Source organism: Oncorhynchus clarkii, chromosome 11 (genome assembly GCF_045791955.1).
Source record: "Oncorhynchus clarkii lewisi isolate Uvic-CL-2024 chromosome 11, UVic_Ocla_1.0, whole genome shotgun sequence".
In the NCBI taxonomy this organism is placed as follows: Eukaryota; Metazoa; Chordata; class Actinopteri; order Salmoniformes; family Salmonidae; genus Oncorhynchus; species Oncorhynchus clarkii.
The window spans coordinates 15,710,086-15,728,215 of NC_092157.1; the positions used below are offsets into that span (position 1 = coordinate 15,710,086).

An 18,130-nucleotide genomic window follows, 5' to 3' on the forward strand; every position below is an offset into this window, starting at 1 on the left:
GGTGGTGTCTCTTTGTGTAGTGTTGTGGTGGTGTCTCTTTATGTAGTGTTGTGGTGGTGTCTCTCTTTATGTAGTGTTGTGGTGGTGTCTCTCTTTATGTAGGTTGTGGTGGTGTCTCTTTGTGTAGTGTTGTGGTGGTGTCTCTTTATGTAGGTTGTGGTGGTGTCTCTTTGTGTAGTGTTGTGGTGGTCTCTCTTTATGTAGGTTGTGGTGGTGTCTCTTTGTGTAGTGTTGTGGTGGTGTCTCTTTATGTAGGTTGTGGTGGTGTCTCTTTGTGTAGTGTTGTGGTGGTGTCTCTCTTTATGTAGTGATGTGGTGGTCTCTTTATGTAGTGATGTGGTGGTGTCTCTTTATGTAGGTTGTGGTGGTGTCTCTTTATGTAGGTTGTGGTGGTGTCTCTCTTTATGTAGTGTTGTGGTGGTCTCTCTTTATGTAGTGCTGTGGTGGTGTCTCTTTATGTAGGTTGTGGTGGTGTCTCTCTTTATGTAGTGTTGTGGTGGTGTCTCTTTGTGTAGTGTTGTGGTGGTGTCTCTTTATGTAGTGTTGTGGTGGTGTCTCTTTGTGTAGTGTTGTGGTGGTGTCTCTTTATGTAGTGCTGGGGTGGTGTCTCTTTGTGTAGTGTTGTGGTGGTGTCTCTTTGTGTAGTGTTGTGGTGGTCTCTCTTTATGTAGTGTTGTGGTGGTGTCTCTTTGTGTAGTGTTGTGGTGGTGTCTCTTTATGTAGTGCTGGGGTGGTGTCTCTTTGTGTAGTGTTGTGGTGGTGTCTCTTTATGTAGGTTGTGGTGGTGTCTCTCTTTATGTAGTGTTGTGGTGGTCTCTCTTTATGTAGTGCTGTGGTGGTGTCTCTTTATGTAGGTTGTGGTGGTGTCTCTCTTTATGTAGTGATGTGGTGGTGTCTCTCTTTATGTAGTGATGTGGTGGTGTCTCTCTTTATGTAGTGATGTGGTGTTGTCTCTCTTTATGTAGTGATGTGGTGGTGTCTCTCTTTATGTAGTGATGTGGTGGTGTCTCTTTATGTAGTGTTGTGGTGGTGTCTCTCTTTATGTAGTGATGTGGTGGTGTCTCTTTATGTAGTGTTGTGGTGGTCTCTCTTTATGTAGTGTTGTGGTGGTGTCTCTCTTTATGTAGGCTGTGGTGGTGTCTCTCTTTATGTAGTGTTGTGGTGGTGTCTCTTTATGTAGTGATGTGGTGGTGTCTCTTTATGTAGGTTGTGGTGGTGTCTCTCTTTATGTAGTGATGTGGTGGTGTCTCTTTATGTAGTGTTGTGGTGGTCTCTCTTTATGTAGTGTTGTGGTGGTGTCTCTCTTTATGTAGTGTTGTGGTGGTCTCTCTTTATGTAGGTTGTGGTGGTGTCTCTCTTTATGTAGTGTTGTGGTGGTCTCTCTTTATGTAGGTTGTGGTGGTGTCTCTCTTTATGTAGTGTTGTGGTGTCTCTCTATGTAGTGTTGTGGTGGTCTCTTTATGTAGTGATGTGGTGGTGTCTCTTTGTGTAGTGTTGTGGTGGTGTCTCTTTATGTAGTGTTGTGGTGGTGTCTCTTTGTGTAGTGTTGTGGTGGTCTCTTTATGTAGTGTTGGGGTGGTGTCTCTTTGTGTAGTGTTGTGGTGGTGTCTCTTTATGTAGGTTGTGGTGGTGTCTCTCTTTATGTAGTGTTGTGGTGGTCTCTCTTTATGTAGTGTTGTGGTGGTCTCTCTTTATGTAGTGTTGTGGTGGTGTCTCTCTTTATGTAGGTTGTGGTGGTGTCTCTCTTTATGTAGTGATGTGGTGGTGTCTCTCTTTATGTAGTGTTGTGGTGGTGTCTCTCTTTATGTAGTGATGTGGTGGTGTCTCTCTTTGTGTAGTGTTGTGGTGGTGTCTCTTTATGTAGTGTTGTGGTGGTGTCTCTCTTTATGTAGTGTTGTGGTGGAGTCTCTCTTTATGTAGGTTGTGGTGGTGTCTCTCTTTATGTAGTGTTGTGGTGGTCTCTCTTTATGTAGTGTTGTGGTGGTCTCTCTTTATGTAGTGTTGTGGTGGTGTCTCTCTTTATGTAGGTTGTGGTGGTGTCTCTCTTTATGTAGTGTTGTGGTGGTGTCTCTCTTTATGTAGTGTTGTGGTGGTCTCTCTTTATGTAGGTTGTGGTGGTGTCTCTCTTTATGTAGTGTTGTGGTGGTCTCTCTTTATGTAGTGTTGTGGTGGTGTCTCTCTTTATGTAGTGTTGTGGTGGTGTCTCTCTTTATGTAGTGTTGTGGTGGAGTCTCTCTTTATGTAGGTTGTGGTGGTGTCTCTCTTTATGTAGTGTTGTGGTGGTGTCTCTCTTTATGTAGTGTTGTGGTGGAGTCTCTCTTTATGTAGGTTGTGGTGGTGTCTCTCTTTATGTAGTGTTGTGGTGGAGTCTCTCTTTATGTAGTGTTGTGGTGGAGTCTCTCTTTATGTAGGTTGTGGTGGTGTCTCTCTTTATGTAGTGTTGTGGTGGTGTCTCTCTTTATGTAGTGTTGTGGTGGAGTCTCTCTTTATGTAGTGTTGTGGTGGAGTCTCTCTTTATGTAGGTTGTGGTGGTGTCTCTCTTTATGTAGTGTTGTGGTGGTGTCTCTCTTTATGTAGTGTTGTGGTGGAGTCTCTCTTTATGTAGTGTTGTGGTGGAGTCTCTCTTTATGTAGGTTGTGGTGGTGTCTCTCTTTATGTAGTGTTGTGGTGGAGTCTCTCTTTATGTAGTGTTGTGGTGGTGTCTCTCTTTATGTAGGTTGTGGTGGTGTCTCTCTTTATGTAGGCTGTGGTGGTGTCTCTCTTTATGTAGGTTGTGGTGGTGTCTCTCTTTATGTAGTGTTGTGGTGGTGTCTCTTTATGTAGGTTGTGGTGGTGTCTCTCTTTATGTAGGTTGTGGTGGTGTCTCTCTTTATGTAGGCTGTGGTGGTGTCTCTTTATGTAGTGTTGCAGTTAAATCAAGGTTAAATAAAATAAAACATCTGTATCTCTACTAGCCACTACCCCCCCCCCCCCCTGCACATGGAGATGATGTATGCGAAGTCTGTCTTAAAGTATTTAAACTGCCATTGCCAAGTAGTCCTGGAGCAGTCCAGCTCCACTTTATAAATACCATTCATCCTGCTAGACCAGCATCCCACTCACACAGGGACAGCAGTACACATGCACACGCATGCGGGAACACACACAAACGTGTTATACATATACAGGAAGAGCACAGACACATACACACACCCAAACAGTAACCCATACAAACATACATACATGTGAAAACACTTAACCTAAACAAATGATGACTGTGCTGAGACTGCACTCACACACATTCTCTCTGACACTGACCACCAACCCACCTTATGGTCACGCACCAACACATATATAGTTGCTCTACACTTATCCCTATATAGTTGTTCTACAGTTATTCCTATATAGTTGTTCTACAGTTATTCCTATATAGTTGTTCTACAGTTATTCCTATATAGTTGTTCTACAGTTATTCCTATATAGCTGTTCTACAGTTATTCCCATATAGTTGTTCTACAGTTATTCCCATATAGTTGTTCTACAGTTATTCCCATATAGTTGTTCTACAGTTATTCCTATATAGTTGTTCTACAGTTTATCCCATATAGTTGTTTGACAGTTATTCCTATATAGTTGTTCGACAGTTATTCCTATATAGTTGTTTGACAGTTATTCCTATATGGTTGTTCTACAGTTATTCCTATATAGTTGTTCTACAGTTATTCCTATATAGTTGTTCTACAGTTATTCCTATATGGTTGTTCTACAGTTATTCCTATATAGTTGTTCGACAGTTATTCCTATATGGTTGTTCTACAGTTATTCCCATATAGTTGTTCGACAGTTATTCCTATATAGTTGTTCGACAGTTATTCCCATATAGTTGTTCGACAGTTATTCCTATATAGTTGTTCGACAGTTATTCCTATATAGTTGTTCGACAGATATTCCTATATAGTTGTTCGACAGTTATTCCTATATAGTTGTTCGACAGTTATTCCTATATAGTTGTTCGACAGATATTCCTATATAGTTGTTCGACAGTTATTCCTATATAGTTGTTCGACAGATATTCCTATATAGTTGTTCGACAGATATTCCTATATAGTTGTTCGACAGTTATTCCTATATAGTTGTTCGACGGATATTCCTATATAGTTGTTCGACAGATATTCCTATATAGTTGTTCGACAGTTATTCCTATATAGTTGTTCTACAGTTATTCCTATATAGTTGTTCGACAGATATTCCTATATAGTTGTTCGACAGATATTCCTATATAGTTGTTCGACAGTTATTCCTATATAGTTGTTCTACAGTTATTCCTATATAGTTGTTCGACAGATATTCCTATATAGTTGTTCGACAGATATTCCTATATAGTTGTTCGACAGTTATTCCTATATAGTTGTTTGACAGTTATTCCTATATGGTTGTTCTACAGTTATTCCCATATAGTTGTTCTACAGTTATTCCTATATAGTTGTTCTACAGTTATTCCTATATGGTTGTTCTACAGTTATTCCTATATAGTTGTTCGACAGTTATTCCTATATGGTTGTTCTACAGTTATTCCCATATAGTTGTTCGACAGTTATTCCTATATAGTTGTTCGACAGTTATTCCCATATAGTTGTTCGACAGTTATTCCTATATAGTTGTTCGACAGTTATTCCTATATAGTTGTTCGACAGATATTCCTATATAGTTGTTTGACAGTTATTCCTATATAGTTGTTCGACAGTTATTCCTATATAGTTGTTCGACAGATATTCCTATATAGTTGTTCGACAGTTATTCCTATATAGTTGTTCGACAGATATTCCTATATAGTTGTTCGACAGATATTCCTATATAGTTGTTCGACAGTTATTCCTATATAGTTGTTCGACAGATATTCCTATATAGTTGTTCGACAGATATTCCTATATAGTTGTTCGACAGTTATTCCTATATAGTTGTTCGACAGTTATTCCTATATAGTTGTTCGACAGATATTCCTATATAGTTGTTCGACAGTTATTCCTATATAGTTGTTCGACAGATATTCCTATATAGTTGTTCGACAGTTATTCCTATATAGTTGTTCGACAGTTATTCCTATATAGTTGTTCTACAGTTATTCCTATATAGTTGTTCGACAGTTATTCCCATATAGTTGTTCGACAGTTATTCCTATATAGTTGTTCGACAGTTATTCCTATATAGTTGTTCGACAGTTATTCCTATATAGTTGTTCGACAGTTATTCCCATATAGTTGTTCGACAGTTATTCCTATATAGTTGTTCGACAGTTATTCCTATATAGTTGTTCGACAGTTATTCCTATATAGTTGTTTGACAGTTATTCCTATATAGTTGTTCGACAGATATTCCTATATAGTTGTTCGACAGATATTCCCATATAGTTGTTCGACAGTTATTCCTATATAGTTGTTCGACAGTTATTCCTATATAGTTGTTCGACAGATATTCCTATATAGTTGTTTCTCTTTCTTTGTATTTCTTCTTTCTGTCACACCTGAGAGGCACATAGGGGGCTTTTCAGTGGAAGAATGCAAGGGTAGAGGTGTGGGGAAGAGGGGGAGTAGGGAGGGAGGGAGGGGGTAGCTGGAAAAACAGGGCCTGATTGATTTAGCAAATGGAGCATCACACAGTGCCTCTTCGAGACTCCACCCCCTTGTCCAGACACACACACACACTACCCAGCATGACATGTCTTGTGTTTCTCATATCTCTTGGTATAGGGGTTGGTAGCAGGTCGGGTGGAGGTGGGGGGGCACCTGTCAAGGCCAACCCCTGTAGCTCCCCTCTACCATTAAAACTTCCCCAGACAGCCCACACTGCCTGCAGGGGGAATAGATCAGATATGAAAAACCTCCCACACTGTCTGTCACCCATGGTAAAGTTGGTATGTTCAGCATCTGAAGTGAATATACACTTCAAAGCATCTACATAGAAATGTATATAACGTATCTGGTTGTCTAGTCAGTTCACTGTGTATGAGTGGCTTGGTTACGTCTGTTTTGCCAAAGAGTCGAGCGGTCCTAGAATAACAACCAGCCGTGCACCTCTGAAAATAATGGAGTGCCGCCATCTTTGTGAAACATAATAAATCAACAGAGACTGGTAGACATTTAATTAGGTTAGGGAGTTGTATTTGTGTTTCATTTCACTGATGGACTCCCTGCCTCCAGCATACACTACAGCTCTGATCATTTGTTATGTTGAATGTTCCCCCTTTCCCCCCTCTGTCTTTTGGGTTCTCTCTTTTTCTCTCTCACTTTCTTTTTAAACGTTCTTTCTCTACCTTATTTGTCTCTCTCACTCTCTACCCCCCCCCCCTCTCTCTACCCTCTCTCTCTCTCTCTACCCCCTCTCTCTCTACCCCCTCTCTCTCTCTACCCCCTCTCTCTCTCTACCCCCTCTCTCTCTCTACCCTCTCTCTCTCTCTACCCTCTCTCTCTCTCTACCCTCTCTCTCTCTCTACCCCCTCTCTCTCTCTACCCCCTCTCTCTCTCTACCCTCTCTCTCTCTCTACCCCCTCTCTCTCTCTACCCCCTCTCTCTCTCTCTACCCCCTCTCTCTCTCTCTACCCCCTCTCTCTCTCTACCCCCTCTCTCTCTCTCTACCCCCTCTCTCTCTCTCTCTACCACCTCTCTCTCTCTACCCCCTCTCTCTCTCTACCCCCTCTCTCTCTCTCTACCCTCTCTCTCTCTACCCCCTCTCTCTCTCTACCCCCTCTCTCTCTCTACCCCCTCTCTCTCTACCCTCTCTCTCTCTCTACCCCCTCTCTCTCTCTCTACCCCCTCTCTCTCTACCCCTCTCTCTCTCTACCCCTCTCTCTCTCTCTCTACCCCCTCTCTCTCTCTACCCCCTCTTTCTCTCTACCCCCTCTCTCTCTCTACCCTCTCTCTCTCTCTACCCCCCCTCTCTCTCTACCCCCTCTCTCTCTCTACCCCCTCTCTCTCTCTACCCCCTCTCTCTCTACCCCCTCTCTCTCTACCCTCTCTCTCTCTCTCTCTACCCCCTCTCTCTCTCTCTCTACCCCCTCTCTCTCTCTACCCCCTCTCTCTCTACCCTCTCTCTCTCTACCCCCTCTCTCTCTCTACCCCCTCTCTCTCTACCCTCTCTCTCTCTCTACCCTCTCTCTCTCTCTACCCCCTCTCTCTCTCTACCCCCTCTCTCTCTACCCTCTCTCTCTCTCTACCCCCTCTCTCTCTCTACCCCCCCTCTCTCTCTACCCCCTCTCTCTCTCTACCCCCTCTCTCTCTCTACCCCCTCTCTCTCTACCCTCTCTCTCTCTCTCTCTACCCCCTCTCTCTCTCTCTCTACCCCTCTCTCTCTCTCTACCCCCTCTCTCTCTACCCTCTCTCTCTCTCTCTACCCCCTCTCTCTCTCTACCCCCTCTCTCTCTCTACCCCCTCTCTCTCTCTACACCCTCTCTCTCTCTCTCTACCCCCTCTCTCTCTCTACCCCCTCTCTCTCTCTACCCCCTCTCTCTCTCTACACCCTCTCTCTCTCTACCCCCTCTCTCTCTCTACCCCCCCCTCTCTCTACCCCCTCTCTCTCTCTACCCCCTCTCTCTCTCTACCCTCTCTCTCTCTCTACCCCCTCTCTCTCTCTACCCCCTCTCTCTCTACCCCCTCTCTCTCTACCCCCTCTCTCTCTCTACCCTCTCTCTCTCTCTACCCCCTCTCTCTCTCTACCCCCTCTCTCTCTCTACCCTCCCTCTCTCTCTACCCCCTCTCTCTCTACCCCCTCTCTCTCTCTACCCCCCCCCCCCCCCCCTAAACCTTAATGTCCTTTACTCTACTCCCCCACTAAAGTCTAGCAATGCTATTTCCTCCCAATCCAGGCTGGTTGTTCTTTCCTTGAAACTCTAGAGGCACCTCTAACCCTGGCCCAGCCCTTGTAGCCCCCTCGGAGGGGGATGAGAGGTCAGGGGTCAGCCCAGTGTCTGTTCTATGCAGACTGTGTGCGGAACAGAGTGGGAGCACATGGCCCTCCAGTAATCCCTCTCCAGTTTCCCACAGTAACCAACCACTAACCAGTCAGGCCCTCAGTCTCTGTCCCACAGTAACCAACCACTAACACAGTAACCAACCACTAACACAGTAACCAACCACTAACCAGTCGGGCCCTCAGTCTCTGTCCCACAGTAACCAACCACTAACACAGTAACCAACCACTAACACAGGAAACCACTAACCAGTCAGGCCCTCAGTCTCTGTCCCACAGTAACCAACCACTAACACAGTAACCAACCACTAACCAGTCAGGCCCTCAGTCTCTGTCCCACAGTAACCAACCACTAACACAGTAACCAACCACTAACACAGTAACCAACCACTAACCAGTCAGGCCCTCAGTCTCTGTCCCACAGTAACCAACCACTAACACAGTAACCAACCACTAACCAGTCAGACCCTCAGTCTCTGTCCCACAGTAACCAACCACTAACACAGTAACCAACCACTAACACAGTAACCAACCACTAACACAGTAACCAACCACTAACCAGTCAGGCCCTCAGTCTCTGTCCCACAGTAACCAACCACTAACACAGTAACCAACCACTAACACAGTAACCAACCACTAACCAGTCAGGCCCTCAGTCTCTGTCCCACAGTAACCAACCACTAACACAGTAACCAACCACTAACCAGTCAGACCCTCAGTCTCTGTCCCACAGTAACCAACCACTAACACAGTAACCAACCACTAACACAGTAACCAACCACTAACACAGTAACCAACCACTAACCAGTCAGGCCCTCAGTCTCTGTCCCACAGTAACCAACCACTAACACAGTAACCAACCACTAACCAGTCAGACCCTCAGTCTCTGTCCCACAGTAACCAACCACTAACACAGTAACCAACCACTAACACAGTAACCAACCACTAACACAGTAACCAACCACTAACCAGTCAGGCCCTCAGTCTCTGTCCCACAGTAACCAACCACTAACACAGTAACCAACCACTAACCAGTCAGACCCTCAGTCTCTGTCCCACAGTAACCAACCACTAACACAGTAACCAACCACTAACACAGTAACCAACCACTAACACAGTAACCAACCACTAACCAGTCAGGCCCTCAGTCTCTGTCCCACAGTAACCAACCACTAACACAGTAACCAACCACTAACACAGTAACCAACCACTAACCAGTCAGGCCCTCAGTCTCTGTCCCACAGTAACCAACCACTAACACAGTAACCAACCACTAACCAGTCAGACCCTCAGTCTCTGTCCCACAGTAACCAACCACTAACACAGTAACCAACCACTAACACAGTAACCAACCACTAACACAGTAACCAACCACTAACCAGTCAGGCCCTCAGTCTCTGTCCCACAGTAACCAACCACTAACACAGTAACCAACCACTAACCAGTCAGACCCTCAGTCTCTGTCCCACAGTAACCAACCACTAACACAGTAACCAACCACTAACACAGTAACCAACCACTAACACAGTAACCAACCACTAACCAGTCAGGCCCTCAGTCTCTGTCCCACAGTAACCAACCACTAACACAGTAACCAACCACTAACACAGTAACCAACCACTAACACAGTAACCAACCACTAACCAGTCAGGCCCTCAGTCTCTGTCCCACAGTAACCAACCACTAACACAGTAACCAACCACTAACCAGTCAGACCCTCAGTCTCTGTCCCACAGTAACCAACCACTAACACAGTAACCAACCACTAACCAGTCAGGCCCTCAGTCTCTGTCCCACAGTAACCAACCACTAACACAGTAACCAACCACTAACCAGTCAGGCCCTCAGTCTCTGTCCCACAGTAACCAACCACTAACACAGTAACCAACCACTAACCAATCTGTTGGTTGCATGTTTCTTTTTTTATTATTTATATTTTGTATCTTTATTTAACTAGGCAAGTCAGTTAAGAACAAATTATTATTTTCAATGACGGCCTAGGAACAGTGGGTTAACTGCCTGTTCAGGGGCAGAACGACAGATTTGTACCTTGTCAGCTCGGGGGTTTGAACTTGCAACCTTCCGGTTACGCTCTAACCACTAGGCTACCCTGCCGCCCCAGTATCTGCGTGTATTAATGTCTGCCCTGACCTCCTCTCTCTCTCTCTGTGTACCTCAGAGCTGCGCGACTTTGAGCAAGACAACCAGCAGGACATTGAGGTGGATGAGGGGAACACGGCTGTGATCCAGTGTCACCTCCCTGAGAGCCAGCCCAAGGCACAGGTTCGCTACAGTGTCAAACAGGAGTGGCTCGAGACCTCCAAAGGTATGGATCTATCATTCTGTTACAGGCCTATGTTCTCTACCTCTCAATTAGCATTCTATCCCTCTCTATCCCTCTCTCTCACTTTCTCGCTCTCTCTCCTCTTACTCTCTCTGATATTGTCATTAGTACTTTCTCTCTCTCTGTCATTCTTTCTCTTTCGCTCCCCCCTCTTTCTTCCTCTGTCCTTCTCATTAGTAATTTCTCTCTCGCTCTTTTACTATCTCTTTCCCTGGATTCCTGGAATCTATCCTGCTATCTGGCCCATCATAAAACTGCAGATAAGGCAGCTCTATCTGGGGAATGTTGAAACATGGGAATACTGTTGTTTGTTTTGCAACCATTTATTTCTTGAGCTCTTTGAGAAAAAATCCCCACTCCTCTGTGGCGGGTATATAGATTGCTGGAAGCTGTATGTAAGGCTGTAGGTAGGGCTATAGGTAGGGCTGTAGGTAGGGTTGTATGTAAGGCTGTAGGTAGGGCTATAGGTAAGGCTGTAGGTAGGGCTGTAGGTAGGGCTGTATGTTGGGCTGTAGGTAGGGCTGTAGGTGGGGCTGTAGGTGGGGCTGTATGTTAGGCTGTATGTTGGGCTGTATGTGGGGCTGTAGGTAGGGCTGTATGTTGGGCTGTATGTAGGGCTGTAGGTAGGGCTGTATGTGGGGCTGTATGTGGGGCTGTAGGTAGGGCTGTATGTTGGGCTGTAGGAAGGGCTGTATGTGGGGCTGTAGGTAGGGCTGTATGTTGGGCTGTATGTAGGGCTGTAGGTAGGGCTGTATGTTGGGCTGTAGGTAGGGCTGTAGGTAGGGCTATAGGTAGGGCTGTAGGTAGGGCTGTAGGTGGGGCTGTATGTTGGGCTGTATGTTGGGCTATAGGTAGGGCTGTAGGTAGGGCTGTATGTTGGGCTGTATGTTGGGCTGTAGGTGGGGCTGTATGCAGTTCTGTAGGCAGGGCTATAGGTAGGGCTGTAGGAAGGGCTGTAGGAAGGGCTGTATGTGGGGCTGTAGGTAGGGCTGTATGTTGGGCTGTATGTAGGGCTGTAGGTAGGGCTGTAGGTAGGGCTATAGGTAGGGCTGTATGTAGGGCTGTATGTTGGGCTGTAGGTGGGGCTGTATGTTGGGCTGTAGGTAGGGCTATAGGTAGGGCTGTATGTTGGGCTGTATGTTGGGCTGTAGGTGGGGCTGTATGCAGGGCTGTAGGCAAGGCTATAGGTAGGGCTGTAGGTAGGGCTGTATGTAGGGCTGTAGGCGGGGCTGTAGGTGGGGCTGTAGGCGGGGCTGTAGGTAGGGCTGTAGGTAGGGCTGTATGTTGGGCTGTATGTGGGGCTGTATGTGGGGCTGTATGCAGGGCTGTAGGCAGGGCTGTAGGCAGGGCTGTGTGGCTTATCAGAGAGCGGGAAATGATTACCACATTGAGGAGAGTTCACTGGCTCTCAGTAAAACTCCAGGGCGCCTCCATGTGGCTGGTGCTAACAGTGCACTCTGCTGTTGAAAGAGACTGTCGTAGGCCTAATGCTAAAGCCTGCTCAGGTTACTCAACTTACTATCTTTCCTAAAAAAACTGATCTGGGACTTAAAAACTATTTTATATTATATAAAGGCCATGCCCAAGGATAACAACCACAGAATTGTCTCTCGGATCAGTTCTAATGACCAGTACCAATACCCAGCCAGCCCAGTCTCGATGATTAAAGCCACCTACTGTCTGTCTGTGTCAACAGGGAACTACCTGATCATGCCATCAGGGAACCTGCAGATAGCCAACGCCACTCTGGACGACGAGGGGCCCTACAAGTGTGCTGCTTACAACCCTGTCACACAGGAGGTCAAGACCTCCACCTCCACTGACCGCCTGCGCATACGCCGTGAGTGAGCGCATCATGACCAAACACTGACCAAACACTGACCAAACACTGACCAAACACGACTAAACACTGACCAAACACTGACCAAACACTGACCAAACACTGACCAAACACGACTAAACACTGACCAAACACTGACCAAACACTGACCAAACACTGACCAAACACGACCAAACGCTGACCAAACACTGACCAAACACGACCAAACACTGACCAAACACTGACCAAACACGACCAAACACTGACTAAACACGACTAAACACTGACTAAACACTGACCAAACACTGACCAAACACGACCAAACACTGACCAAACACGACTAAACACTGACTAAACACGACCAAACACGACCAAACACTGACTAAACACGACCAAACACGACTAAACACTGACTAAACACTGACCAAACACTGACCAAACACTGACCAAACACGACCAAACGCTGACCAAACGCTGACCAAACACGACTAAACACTGACCAAACACGACCAAACACTGACCAAACACTGACCAAACACTGACCAAACACTGACCATGAACATGATAGCGTCAAAGATACAGCATACACACCTACCTCTGTAAATGTCTAATTGACAAAGTCATTTAGATCATTTAATTATTGGCCTACATAGTTTTGATGTCGCCACTATTATTCTATAATGTAGAAAATAGTAAAAATAAAGAAGAACCCTTAGTAGCTGTGTCCAAACTTTTGACTGGTACTGTATATTGAGATAGTTTAGTACCTAAAATAAGGGGATAAATACATGTAAAAATATATATATAATTTCCTGATCTGTCTTTTATCTCTAAGATATAAGACAGACACTAAAGAACAATATCTTACTATCTGTGGCTCCATGTAGTGAATCTGCTATTCAGTGTGTTTCTATTGGCTAATAGCAATAATAATAAATAAATAAATGTGATACCTTAAGAGGTCTTAACATTCTAAATCAAATAGATAAATGATCCTTGGTATGTTAGCTTAGAAACCCCCCAGGCAAATTGAGTCATTTTATTAGCTAATTTGATTTGTTTCTAAGTAATGTGATTTGTAACTTTCAAATACCTCTTAATAAGATTATAACAGGGCCAGTGAGATGCTTTACTGAAAAACAACCCATTGCATAAACACAGTTCCTCTCCCCCTCCTTCCATCACTCTCTCTAGGTTCGACGTCGGAGGCGGCCCGTATCATCTACCCCCCAGTGTCTCGCACCATCATGGTCACTAAGGGACAGCGTCTGGTCCTGGAGTGTGTGGCCAGCGGCATCCCGACCCCGCAGGTTACATGGGCCAAGGACGGTCAGGACCTGCGTTTCCATAACAACACGCGCTTCCTGCTCAGCAACCTGCTGATCGACGCGGCGGGCGAGGGCGACTCAGGGACGTACAAGTGTCACGCTGACAACGGCATCGGATCAGAGAGCGCCGCTACTGTGCTCTACGACGTGCAGGTGTTTGGTGAGTAGTGCCAACCTGTGAGTGTAAAAAAATATATATATCCCCAAACTTTGGTCCTCACTTATGGGTTGAGTAGGATAATACTAGGAGGGGTTCAGTAGGATGATATGGGTACAGTAGGATGATACTAGGAGGGGTTCAGTAGGATGGTACTAGGATGGTTTGAGTAGGATGATACTAGGAGGGGTTCAGTAGGATAATACTAGGAGGGGTTCAGTAGGATGATATGGGTTCAGTAGGATGATACTAGGATGGGTTGAGTAGGATAATACTAGGAGGGGTTCAGTAGGAAGATGTGGGTTCAGTAGGATGATACTATGATGGGTTGAGTAGGATAATACTAGGAGGGGTTGAGTGGGATGGTACTAGGATGGGTTGAGTAGGATGATACTAGGAGGGGTTGAGTAGGATAATACTAGGAGGGGTTCAGTAGGATGATATGGGTTCAGTAGGATGATATGGGTTCAGTAGGATGATACTAGGATGGGTTGAGTAGGATAATACTAGGAGGGGTTCAGTAGGATGATATGGGTTCAGTAGGATGATATGGGTTCAGTAGGATGATACTAGGATGGGTTGAGTAGGATAATACTAGGAGGGGTTCAGTAGGATGATATGGGTTCAGTAGGATGATACTAGGATGGGTTGAGTAGGATAATACTAGGAGGGGTTCAGTAGGAAGATGTGGGTTCAGTAGGATGATACTATGATGGGTTGAGTAGGATAATACTAGGAGGGGTTGAGTGGGATGGTACTAGGATGGGTTGAGTAGGATGATACTAGGAGGGGTTGAGTAGGATGATACTAGGAGGGGTTCAGTAGGATGATACTAGGAGGGGTTGAGTAGGATAATACTAGGAGGGGTTCAGTAGGATGATATGGGTTCAGTAGGATGATATGGGTTCAGTAGGATGATACTAGGATGGGTTGAGTAGGATAATACTAGGAGGGGTTCAGTAGGATGATATGGGTACAGTAGGATGATACTAGGAGGGGTTCAGTAGGATGGTACTAGGATGGTTTGAGTAGGATGATACTAGGAGGGGTTCAGTAGGATAATACTAGGAGGGGTTCAGTAGGATGATATGGGTTCAGTAGGATGATACTAGGATGGGTTGAGTAGGATAATACTAGGAGGGGTTCAGTAGGAAGATGTGGGTTCAGTAGGATGATACTATGATGGGTTGAGTAGGATAATACTAGGAGGGGTTGAGTGGGATGGTACTAGGATGGGTTGAGTAGGATGATACTAGGAGGGGTTGAGTAGGATGATACTAGGAGGGGTTCAGTAGGATGATACTAGGAGGGGTTGAGTAGGATAATACTAGGAGGGGTTCAGTAGGATGATATGGGTTCAGTAGGATGATATGGGTTCAGTAGGATGATACTAGGATGGGTTGAGTAGGATAATACTAGGAGGGGTTCAGTAGGAAGATGTGGGTTCAGTAGGATGATACTAGGATGGGTTGAGTAGGATAATACTAGGGGGGTTCAGTAGGAAGATGTGGGTTCAGTAGGATGATACTAGGAGGGGTTCAGTAGGATGATACTAGGAGGGGTTGAGTAGGATAATACTAGGAGGGGTTCAGTAGGATGATATGGGTTCAGTAGGATGATATGGGTTCAGTAGGATGATACTAGGATGGGTTGAGTAGGATAATACTAGGAGGGGTTCAGTAGGATGATATGGGTACAGTAGGATGATACTAGGAGGGGTTCAGTAGGATGGTACTAGGATGGTTTGAGTAGGATGATACTAGGAGGGGTTCAGTAGGATAATACTAGGAGGGGTTCAGTAGGATGATATGGGTTCAGTAGGATGATACTAGGATGGGTTGAGTAGGATAATACTAGGAGGGGTTCAGTAGGAAGATGTGGGTTCAGTAGGATGATACTATGATGGGTTGAGTAGGATAATACTAGGAGGGGTTGAGTGGGATGGTACTAGGATGGGTTGAGTAGGATGATACTAGGAGGGGTTGAGTAGGATGATACTAGGAGGGGTTCAGTAGGATGATACTAGGAGGGGTTGAGTAGGATAATACTAGGAGGGGTTCAGTAGGATGATATGGGTTCAGTAGGATGATATGGGTTCAGTAGGATGATACTAGGATGGGTTGAGTAGGATAATACTAGGAGGGGTTCAGTAGGAAGATGTGGGTTCAGTAGGATGATACTAGGATGGGTTGAGTAGGATAATACTAGGGGGGTTCAGTAGGAAGATGTGGGTTCAGTAGGATGATACTAGGAGGGGTTCAGTAGGATGATACTAGGAGGGGTTCAGTAGGATGATATGGGTTCAGTAGGATGATATGGGTTCAGTAGGATGATACTAGGATGGGTTGAGTAGGATAATACTAGGAGGGGTTCAGTAGGATGATATGGGTTCAGTAGGAGGATACTAGGATGGGTTGAGTAGGATAATACTAGGAGGGGTTCAGTAGGATGATATGGGTTCAGTAGGATGATACTAGGAGGGGTTCAGTAGGATGATATGGGTTCAGTAGGATGATACTAGGATGGGTTGAGTAGGATAATACTAGGAGGGGTTCAGTAGGATGATATGGGTTCAGTAGGATGATACTAGGATGGGTTGAGTAGGATAATACTAGGAGGGGTTCAGTAGGATGATATGGGTTCAGTAGGATGATACTAGGATGGGTTGAGTAGGATAATACTAGGAGGGGTTAAGTAGGATGATATGGGTTCAGTAGGATGATACTAGGATGGGTTGAGTAGGATAATACTAGGATGGGTTCAGTAGGATGATATGGGTTCAGTAGGATGATACTAGGATGGTTCAGTAGGATGATATGGGTTGAGTAGGATGATACTAGGATGGGTTGAGTAGGATAATACTAGGAGGGGTTCAGTAGGATGAAATGGGTTCAGTAGGATGATACTAGGATGAGGTGTTATGTATGTTTCTGTTCCTCTAAAACAGTGGTCTTCTAACTTCTCCTCGGGGACCGACAGACATTTCACCATTTTGTTTTAACTCTGAACTAGCTCACCTGGTTCACCTAGTCAAGGGCTTGATGATTAGTTGACAAGTTGAATCAGGTGTGCTAGCTGTGGAATAGATGAAGTACATGGAACGGCTGGAAGTCCCGGGGGAGAGGTTGGAGAAACACTGTGCTAACACTCCTGTATGATGGGTACAAAATTAAGAGTTCTGAAAGGATTTGAAACTTATGGAGTTGCTCCATTTTAGGGGATTTTCAGGTTTTATCTGCATCATAGACTTGATGATTAGACTGACTCACGTTTGGTGGAGCGAGAGAAGTGTGTGTGTGTGTGTGTGTGTGTGTGTGTGTGTGTGTGTGTGTGTGTGTGTGTGTGTGTGTGTGTGTGTGTGTGTGTGTGTGTGTGTGTGTGTGTGTGTGTGTGTGTGTGTGTGTGTGTGTGTGTGAGCTTGGCAGAGCCCTGTTGGTATATATATAGTATAGAGGGTTATTTTAGAGTGTGTGTGGAGGACTTTATAGAGCAGGACTCAGTTATGGATGACTGTTTTTCCAGTGAGTCTCCTCTCAGCAGCAGCCCCTAATTAAAGTGTGTGCTGCTGTAGCGTTAATGAGCTCTGGCTTGTCACGACCAGCCAACCATCAACTGACTGGCCTGTCTCCGCACGGCACAGCCCCACACACACACATACACATGCTGGCACGCACACCGATACAGACATACTTAATCAAGCTCACTCCCACACAACCAGCCATCACTCACAACCAGCCATCACTCACAATCAAACGTTACTCAAGCTAATATGCTAGACATTACCTTACAGTGTACTCGCTCACTGACACACACACAGACTAACTCTCCCTCTCCATTCTCTCTCTGCAGAGCCTCCCCAAGTAACCATGGAGCTCCAGCAGCAGGAGGTGTCGTGGGGGGAGAGTGTGCGCTTCAGCTGCCTGGCCAGGGGTAAACCCACCCCCTCTGTGGTATGGCTCCACAACGCCCGCCCCCTGGCCTCGTCACCACGCCACCGCCTGTCTGCCCGCGTGCTGCGTGTCATCAACGTGGGCCCGCAGGACAACGGCTTGTACCAGTGCATGGCTGAGAATGGTGTGGGTAGCTCGCAGGCTGCCGCCAGGCTGGTCACCTTACCAACCGGTGTTCCGTCTCGGTCAGGGAAGCTGCCCTCCATCCTGCGTCCACTGAGCCCAGACAAGGTGCTGCGGGAGCAGGTCCCAGTGAAGCCCGGGGCCACGGGTAGCGTGCTGACCCTGGACTGCTCTGAGCTGACTGGGCAGATCTCTGTGGCAGAGGCCCCTGTCATCCTCAGCCAGCCCAGGACCGTCAAGGCTGACTTCTATGATCTGACCTGGAAACCTCGCCACGATGGAGGCTCTCCTGTGATGGAGTACATCGTCAAGTACAGAAAGGTACAGGCTAGTTAACTCATGGACACACACGTTTTCTACACACAATGTTACACTCATTCAGTGTAGATTGATATTTGTCTACAACTACAGACATGACTCATTCTCACATCATCCTCACACACTGACTGATCTTTCTTTCTCTCTCTC

At 45.9% G+C, this 18,130-nt stretch overlaps 1 protein-coding gene across 1 annotated transcript in view; it reads left to right on the top strand.

Annotated features, from left to right (window-relative positions):
* The window catches only part of LOC139420263 (BOC cell adhesion associated, oncogene regulated), a 52,791-nt gene that overhangs the window by 28,466 nt on the left and 6,195 nt on the right, over window positions 1–18,130 (top strand). Inside the window, exons 4-7 of the mRNA XM_071170153.1 lie at window positions 10,121–10,267; window positions 11,982–12,125; window positions 13,299–13,592; window positions 17,439–17,983. Coding sequence (XP_071026254.1) covers window positions 10,121–10,267; window positions 11,982–12,125; window positions 13,299–13,592; window positions 17,439–17,983 — 1,130 coding nt within the window. The remainder of the gene's footprint in view (window positions 1–10,120; window positions 10,268–11,981; window positions 12,126–13,298; window positions 13,593–17,438; window positions 17,984–18,130) is intronic.